At 36.0% G+C, this 9,206-nt stretch overlaps 1 protein-coding gene across 2 annotated transcripts; it reads left to right on the top strand.

Moving 5' to 3' along the window:
• LOC109717585 (dolichyl-diphosphooligosaccharide--protein glycosyltransferase subunit STT3A) lies at nucleotides 606–9,171 on the top strand. 2 transcript variants are annotated; one of them, XM_020243432.1, is made up of 23 exons: nucleotides 606–825; nucleotides 952–1,014; nucleotides 1,396–1,451; nucleotides 1,549–1,617; nucleotides 1,722–1,827; nucleotides 1,915–1,965; nucleotides 2,597–2,692; nucleotides 2,795–2,854; nucleotides 2,946–3,059; nucleotides 3,190–3,276; nucleotides 3,914–4,017; nucleotides 4,204–4,299; nucleotides 5,165–5,285; nucleotides 5,800–5,880; nucleotides 5,968–6,096; nucleotides 6,192–6,488; nucleotides 6,892–7,035; nucleotides 7,674–7,860; nucleotides 7,948–8,045; nucleotides 8,237–8,316; nucleotides 8,412–8,499; nucleotides 8,631–8,720; nucleotides 8,818–9,171. In XM_020243432.1, exons 1-23 carry the CDS (start codon nucleotides 715–717, stop codon nucleotides 8,872–8,874), a joined length of 2,385 nt encoding a protein of 794 aa, XP_020099021.1. In that variant the 5' UTR covers nucleotides 606–714; the 3' UTR covers nucleotides 8,875–9,171. The 2 variants fall into 2 exon arrangements, with proteins under 2 accessions (XP_020099021.1, XP_020099020.1); XM_020243431.1 differs by having other exon boundaries at nucleotides 1,549–1,620.

The raw sequence follows: 9,206 nt of genomic DNA, 5'->3' as shown, positions 1-9,206 counted from the left end.
GAATGTTGAGTTAATAGTGTAAGTTGTGTGCCAAGTGACTATAAAAGTTAAAAGTTATTTATGTTAATTGATTAGTTAATCGTCGATATTATGTGAAGATCAAATCCGAGATATTAATATTATCTCGACTCCTGACATTAATATTTAACATCACGACTATCAAATATATATGTTTTTTTTTTTTTTCCTGTGAGTATTTGTGTAGTTCTACATATTAGTATATAGATAAATCGGCAGGTTCTTGTCCGAATTTTGTGTAAATTCCTCTTACATTTTACAATTATTTGCAAATATTTACGGCTCGTTTTAATTTTTTCGTTTGGATTAAAAATATTAAAAAGAACATCTTTAGCTCCTCGTGTTGGGGTGGATAACGTGATTGGTCCATTCTTTGCGAATCGACCTCACATAACCAATCATATTCCTCGTCGACGACACGTTGGATTATACGGACGGTCAAGATGAAAAGCGTACTTATATACATCACCGGTATAGTCCCCGTAGTTGAAAAGTGTACTTATATACACGTATAGAATACGTATACGAGTATATTGGGGTTATTATTTATTTATTTATTTATTTTTGATCTTTCCAAAACCCCTACAAGGAGTCTTTGCCTTCGTCTTCGTTTTTCGCCTTCGAACCCCTCTCCCTCTACCTCGCGCCCCCTCTCTCTACTATCTCGTGTTGCCCGAGCTCGCGGCGGCGCCGGCCATGGCGGAGCCCGCTGGGGGCGGCGCTCTCAGGAACGCCTTCGGGGGCGTTCTGAGCATCTTCATCCTCATCCTCATTGGAGTCCTCGCCTTCTCGATCCGACTCTTCTCCGTAAGTTCCCGACCCTTCGGATCTCTCGAGCGTCGAAACCCTAGATCGAATTCGGATCGCGAGATCTGGTAGAGATTTTGGCACTGATTTGTGTGTTTATTTCTCGTTGGCCATTTGGTATCGTAGGTGATCAAGTACGAGAGTGTGATCCATGAGTTCGATCCCTACTTCAACTACCGAGTCACTCAGGTTTGATTCTTCTCTCGATCGTTTTCTCCCTTTTTTAATTTTATGTTACACCTGGAATTGCTCGAATTTAAAATGTTTCAAAATTTGGTGGTCTCATTTGGATTTATTTTTATACGGTCGTTACAATCTGGAGATTGGAACGCCTCTTATGTGGACGTGAAATGTTGTGGATTTCAGAAATGAGGAATGTCAAAATTCTGTTATCATATCTCTTCTATCTAAATTTATTATTCAAAGTTGGAATTGTGTAGTGGTCGTAGGATATGAGAAACAGCAAAGTGCTTTACTGCTATCTGTATTGGTTTTGCAAATGCTGTTATAGAAGTTGCAGATCCCTTCACAGTATGAATGTGAGCTAATTTATTCATTTTTCTGTTTCAGTTTCTTACTAAGAATGGAATTTATGACTTTTGGAACTGGTTCGATGATCGAACTTGGTATGCGGTCCAAATATATCCCTATTATTGTTACTGCAGCTGCATAGGATGTGTAATTGTCATCTATAACACAACATTTCCTTTGTTTCGTCTTTAGGTATCCACTTGGTCGAGTGATTGGTGGAACCGTATACCCTGGATTGACACTAACAGCGGGGACCATGTGGTGGTGTGTTCATACCTCTTTCTATTTACTGTACTGTGAAAGACTCTCATCCTCACTAGAATCTCAGTTAAAATAAATATATCCTAATGTGATTGTGAATTCAGGATATTGAATTCCCTCAACATTCCGTTGTCAGTTGAGACTGTCTGCGTGTTTACTGCTCCTATTTTTTCGGCAAATGCATCTTGGGCTACCTACCTTCTGACAAAGGTAGTTTTTCTTGCTCGAATGAATGTAGCTTGCTAAGTAGTGTTCTATTGACACTAGAGTATCCATAATAGTTTCATGTTCTTACAGGAAGTTAAAGGTGCTGGAGCCGGATTGACTGCAGCAGCATTACTAGCAATGGTAATTTTCATAGCATGGGGATTTGTTGCAAATGTGAATTACGCAATTTAACTTTAGCTCTGTTTATAGAAGGAATGATACAGTACTTTTGCAAGGTTAACAAGTTCTTTAAAAACATATTCTTAGTCCTTTGTCATAATCCCATTAACGGTGGGATGAAATTGGCTGAAGTTGAGTCAAAAATTAATTCTTTATCGTATCTGTGCTTTTATTTTGCAATATTCAAGTTACTGCCATAGTATTGAATGGGGCTTAAGTGTGCTTCTGTTCTTTGTCATACCTTTGCTTGTACTTTTGAATAAACTTCTTGAGGATGTTACTTGAGATTTTTTTTTGTCAATTAAAATATGACATGGTTTCATGTGCTTCATATTATGTTAACGTACTTTAGAAGACATATCTAGTAAAACTATCATTGTTACCAATCCAGTTGCCCTCTATTATGGAGAAAACCTTGAAGCACTGGACTATCTAATTTTGTTAATTTGCCTCTCCATATCATCTTTTAGCTCATCTATGTGCACACATCTTCTTCTTTTTTTTGGGGCATCTCCTATATTTTTTTGCTTTTATTTTGAAGTTGTCTGTTCATTGGATCAACATAGATTGATGTCATTTTGTACTCCCACAGGTTCCTTCATATATTTCACGATCTGTTGCTGGCAGCTACGACAATGAAGCTGTAGCAATATTTGCTCTTATATTTACATTTTATCTATATATAAAGGTAAGTTAAATATCTGTTTGGAATCAACAGTATAAACTTTGTTTATATCTGACTTTATTGCATAATTATTTGTTAGGAAGTCTAATTTTGTGTAATATGCAGACACTGAATACAGGGTCACTTTTTTATGCTACGCTAAATGCTATCGCATATTTCTACATGGTAAGCAAGCATGACTATGTTGTGGCACATGTGCTTACTAATTAATATATAGGTACAAGTAGATCTATTTGGAAATGCTTGTCTTTTTCAGGTCTGCTCTTGGGGAGGCTACACATTCATCATCAATCTTATCCCAATGCATGTACTCCTATGCATTGTAACTGGCCGCTACTCTTCGCGCTTGTATATTGCTTATGCCCCTCTTGTAAGTGTTAGGATATGAAGACTTTCAACGTTTGAATATGAAGAAATATAAGTTCAAGTGCAGTTATAGTAGTGATATCTCATCTATTCTAGAAAAAGTTGATTATTTAACATTATTTGTGTTGATGCAGGTTGTCTTGGGAACTCTTCTAGCAGCATTGGTACCTGTAGTTGGTTTTAATGCTGTGGTGACGTCAGAGCACTTCGCATCATTTCTGGTATGTTTTTCTTATATATGTTGACATCCTTAGTTCTTTTAGATCTGTCCATTATATTCAACTTTGTCTAGCTTGTGACACGATATTGATTATAGCACTTCTGCTAATGTTTTACAGTTTAACTTTTGTCGTATTAGCTTCTATATTTTCCTTGTGCTTTTGTTTTTGTCTATGTTGAAAATTGAGTCAACGCAGAATATGCCAATTTTCAGTTGTTGGGATAAATAATCCATGATTTCTGCGTCCTTTACTAGTTCAGATCTTTTTGTTCAGCTGATATGCTAGGTTTTATGAGAGCCATCCTATTATAGTTGTGTAAGTAATTAATCTAGCTAGGAACCATATGCAATCAGGAATTCTCAATTTAATATAGGTTTGCAAGTTATTTCTCAACTCCAGCATTACATATGCATTTACATGTTGGTTTCATGGAGGTCTGCCTCTATTGAATTGGCCATCATTCATTTTGACATTTCACGTAATCTTCAATTTTTTTTGCATGGCATCATAAATGACAGAGAAAGAATAAGGGCCCAAATTGAATTTGCTACTTATCTACTAATGCAAATTAGCTTATTTAGTTGCAATATATATATGATGCTCTTATTTTTAAAAAAAATTGTTCACTAAATTGCAGGTTTTCATAATCCTTCATGTGGTTGCTCTTGTATATTATATCAAAAGGATTCTATCTCCAGCTATGTTCAAAGTGGCTGTGACACTGGTTGTGACCATTGGCATGTAAGATTTGTCCTTCTATTACCAACTGCATGTAGTTTAAACTAAAAAATTGAAATGGACTATTTGTTATTTTATTTTGGATGTTTGTCAAAATACCAGAAGCCTGAATACACAAGGTGCTGAATTTCATGCGTTAGGTTCTCCTAGATAATGGTCTCACTTTATACTGTTGGAATATTCTTCCAGGGCTGTTTGTTGTGCAGTAATAGCTATACTTATAGCATTGGTGGCTTCTAGCCCGACAAAAGGATGGAGTGGGCGTAGTTTGAGTTTACTTGACCCGTAAGTAGTTTTTTTTTTTTTAACTCCTTTTTAACATTATTGAGGTGATTAACATATTAATTAACTTTTCCTAGTTCATGGTAACTAGATGGTATCTTATAACTGTGTGCATGCCTTACTAACAAAGGATTGAACAAAAAGGAATATAGAAATCTGAAAGAAAAACATAGGCGTCTTACTAGTGACGGTGTTGAACCAACTAGGCAAAGAGATTTCCAGTAAGAAGGATCTAATCCAGTGACAACTTCCCCCTATGCTCACTTTCAAATTACTTCATCAAATAGAAGGCTTTTATGGTACTATTGGTACACGGAAAGTCCCGAGTGATCATTGGTCTGAATTCTGATGCTTGGGGGGAAACCAACTTCAGGGTGCAACAAGCGGAGTGTACATGAGACCTTTATTATAATGTATATTGAAGTTACCTGATTTGTACTTTCACTTTTTGGAATTCATGTAATTTCTTGTGGTCATGTAAGTGGGCAACTCAAAAGCTGTTAGTTGTTTCATAGATTGAAGGGCAGGCAACAAAGGAAATTAGATGAGCGTATGGCCATATTTTAAAGTGATATTCAGCTGATAATAGAATGACAGGGCATCCATGAGAAACTTTAGAACAGATTATAGGACAAAACTTTTACATGCAAGCCTCCATGACAATGAATCAGCGATAATTACCAAGCCCTCGTGCTGAAACTGACGTGCTAGATAACTTTATTTCTAAGTGTTGATTTTTTTTTTTTTGCATTAATTTGATGCTCTGGAATTTGTTACAGAGCTAAGATTTAGGCCTTTTTCTTATTTTTAGATGATATAACAATGTTGCATGTTGATCCTCCTCTTTTTTTTTTTTCTGGTGTGACAGGACTTATGCAAGCAAGTACATACCTATTATTGCTAGTGTCAGTGAGCATCAGCCACCAACATGGCCTTCATATTTTATGGACATCAATGTGTTGGCTTTCTTGGTTCCTGCTGGCATCATAGTGAGTTTCAAACATTAGCAATGACATTTGGATGCTTGGTTCTTTTTCATTTTTTCTTTTTTCTAATATAGCTTTTGTTGATATTATTGATAGCACATACTTCAATTTTCTTTCAAGATCATGGTCTTACTTCTTTCTTTTTTTTTTATAGTAGCTTCTCTTATCATTGCATAATCTTTATGTAATCGAATTGACATGCTACTAATGGTTTGATCAACGACTTCCCAATCATTATATGGCTGTACTCCTAGTATTGTCCTTTTGTAGTATGGCTATTTTCTTGTTGACAGAAACAGTAGATGGGTGGCTACAAGACATCACATAATGCTGATACATTTGTAACGATATATGCAATCCATATAGAACTAACTTATATTACTATACTTGAAACATAAGATTCTGTATAGATTACAACAGTAGATGTTGTAGCTGCTTTTTTACTCTGAGAAGTCAGTGCTAGCTAGAAGTCTGCTATTTTTTTGGTGCATTAATGACTGTTCCATTGGTTCTGCAGGCATGCTTTTTACCTTTATCTGATGCCAGCTCATTCGTGGTCCTATATTTAGTAACATCAGTATATTTCTCTGGAGTAATGGTGAGGAAGTGATGGAGAAAAGCAATCTAAGTTAACTTTGGTTGTCTTCTACTCTTTGTCGTGACACATGCTTCCTTTTTTTCTCAGGTGCGCCTTATGCTTGTATTGGCCCCAGCAGCATGCATCACCTCAGGAATTGCTCTTTCTGAAGCATTTGATGTTTTTACCCGATCAATCAAGTTTCAACTGCCTAATTTATTTAGTAATTCTCCCAGTGTATGCACTTTTGTTCATTGCCCCTTTTTCTCTAAGTTCGTTATGACATTTGTATCATTCTATTAACATTGATTGGTATATTATGGACCTTCAAGGCAGGGGATAATAGTTCAGAGAGTTCTGTTTCTCAAGATGTAGTGAAGAATGATAACCATAGACAGGTTGAGAAATCTGAAACTGTTCCGAAAGTAAAAGGTGATAATTCTAGACCAACAGAGAAATCTGAAGCTGTTATGAAAGGAAAGCAATCGAAGAAGAATCGCAAGAAGGAAAAGGATTTGGAGGAAGAGGACATTCTTAAGCCTAAGAAGGAAAGAAGGCTTTTAGTGTTGCCTTTAGAAGCATCTGCAGTCGCCATTCTTCTTCTGATTGTCCTTGGTGGCTTTTATGTGGTATGGAAATTTTTCTTATTTGGAATCTTAGACATTTAAATATTGGAACTTATCACGCCTTTTGCTGAAGTTTTATGAGGATTGATTTCAGTGCTGAGCCTGCACAATTTGCTGCAAGATGGCTTTAGTTACCTTTAATGCATAGGCTTCTTTTTTTTTTGGTTTAAACTCGATAGCCTTTCAAAAGTCTCTGGCACATGCCAAATAGTCTTCATCACGCTTTAACATAAGGTTTCATTGTTAATATCTGCAATATTTATATTCAAGGCATTCTTTGCATACTGATTTTACAGCATCTATACGTATACTTCTCATAAAATCTACTTTTTGCTATCTACTTCAAAAGCAAGTTCTGCCTTTTGATCTGTAGACAATTGAAAACTATCAATGGTTCTTTTTGTAGGTCCATTGCGTATGGGCGGCAGCAGAAGCATATTCTGCACCCTCAATTGTTCTAACATCTCATTCACATGATGGCTTGCATGTTTTTGATGACTTCCGTGAAGCATATGCATGGTTGCGACATAATACTGATGAAGATGATAAGGTGAGGCTTGGGAATCCTTCCAATGCTTCTGTATATCCAAGACATTTTTCAATTTGTTGTTTTAAGAATTTGAAAGGAAATTGTAACTTTACATGAAGCATTAATGCTGACATTTAAGAAAAATGAATAGTGGTTTTTAAAATGCTATATTTTTCTTGGATCCACTGATCAATGCTCTACATTCTTAGCTTTAGGTTGAGTCTTTACAAGAGGGTGATTATTTTTTATTTTTTATATACCAGCTATACAAAATAGCTTCACAACGGTGTTCCAATTTCTAGTTTTGGCCAAACCTTTTTTTTTTTCCCTTTGGGTGTGGTNGTAGTCTTGAACCTTGAGCCATTATTTCTTACTTTGTGCATGTGTGTACTTATACATATGTAAAAACCGAGTAAATATGGATTTAATCTTAGTTATACCAAGTTGGTGGTTATGGGGTGCTCAAGACAGAAAACATATTTGTGGTTTGCCTAGAAGTTTTCATGCATTCAATGAAAGTGTGAATTTTTCCTTCATTTAAAGTAATTTGTTATCAGTTAGTAGTTCTTTCCTTCGATGACATCATTATACTGTTATTCCCTAGTATATATATTGTGTAATCAATTTTTTTTTCCTCTGAAAATAATGTTGTTCTGCAGGTGGCATCTTGGTGGGATTATGGTTATCAAACGAGTGCCATGGCTAACCGTACTGTTATAGTAGACAATAATACTTGGAATAACACCCATATAGCAACAGTTGGTACAGCCATGTCTTCCCCAGAGAAGGCTGCATGGGAGATCTTTAACTCTTTAGATGTCAAATATGTCCTGGTAGTCTTTGGAGGTGAAAAATTCGTTCTGTGAGGGAGCTGTGTGGCACTTTTTGTTTTTCGATTAATTAGGTCAAAATTCAACATTGTTTTTCTTTCAGGCCTCGTTGGCTACCCTAGTGATGATATTAATAAATTCTTGTGGATGGTTCGCATTGGAGGTGGTGTGTTTCCTCACATCAAGGAACCTGATTATCTTGTGAGTCCTTAATACAGCAGCTGAGGCAATTATATATCAAATTTTTTTAATGGTTGGTTTTGGCAATTCAAAAATGCTTAATTTCTACACTGATACTTACGAAATGATGGACTATATAATCCACAGTTACTAATGCATGGATTAGTGTCTGAGGCTAATTTTCTCCTGTATGTTACTCTTTGTTAATACAGAGGGATGGCCAGTACCGCATTGATGCTCAGGCTACTCCGACGATGCTGAATTGCCTCATGTACAAGCTCTCTTATTACAGGTCAGTGTGTAGTTTATCTTTTATTCTTGCCAGCTACCAATATGCTATGATTAAAATATGTTTCCCCAGTTCTTATTTTGTTTTCTCATCTGTAGGTTTATTGAGGCAGATGGTTCAGGCTTTGACAAGGTCAGGAGAACAGAAATAGGGAAGAAACATTTTAAGCTAACCCATTTTGAGGAGGTAAACATCATCTCATTCTTGAAAAAGTCTATAGATCATGCTATTTTGGTCGGGAATCCGATAGAAACTAGTTGCTTGTTTTTTTACTATTTTAATGGCTTGTTTTGCTCTTACTGATGTGATTGATTCAGGCGTTTACCACTCATCACTGGATGGTTCGCATTTACAAACTTAAACCTCCGAAGAATAGGATCAAGGGAAAATGGAAGAAATCTAAATCGGTATGATTGGCCACACTAATTTAGCTATACTTTTTCGTTATTTTTGATCATTTTCAAATTTAGAAACTAATTCTGTTTTGTCATTTGAATTTTGCAGAGCTCAAAGTCGAGTTCCAAAAGGAATGGAGCTACGAGGAAGAACCCATGGCAGTAATCCTCGGAATATTTTCCACTAATCAGTGTTCGGCTTTGTTATTCACATGACGCTTGGTAGAGAGTATTGAGATTGCTCATGTTCGTGCGGTGGAATGAATATTAGAGATTATAATTTTGACAATCACCTCCTCGTATACTGTAGAATTGTTTCCTGTGTTTTCTTTACGAAAAACAGACAGATGATCGTGAAATTTTTTAGAGGTGAAATCAAAAATTATTGTAGAGACTATAAAGGTTAGTGAGGTTATTTATTTCCGCAATCTCTTAACGAACTACACTGACAATTATGGTGATTCAACAGATTAGCTTATTTTCATAATTTTACTTCCC

The sequence above is a fragment of the Ananas comosus genome, linkage group 11, assembly GCF_001540865.1.
Source record: "Ananas comosus cultivar F153 linkage group 11, ASM154086v1, whole genome shotgun sequence".
Taxonomy (NCBI): Eukaryota; Viridiplantae; Streptophyta; class Magnoliopsida; order Poales; family Bromeliaceae; genus Ananas; species Ananas comosus.
This window is presented reverse-complemented; position numbering and strand designations above follow the sequence as displayed.

Bases quoted from the DNA above. Each gene is read 5' to 3' on its own strand.
- LOC109717585 (XM_020243431.1), top strand. From the start codon at position 715: ATGGCGGAGCCCGCTGGGGGCGGCGCTCTCAGGAACGCCTTCGGGGGC. The intron at 1,452-1,548 runs GTATGCGGTCCA...TTTCGTCTTTAG, and splicing joins TGGTTCGATGATCGAACTTG to GTATCCACTTGGTCGAGTGA. The intron at 2,855-2,945 runs GTAAGCAAGCAT...TGTCTTTTTCAG, and splicing joins CTATCGCATATTTCTACATG to GTCTGCTCTTGGGGAGGCTA.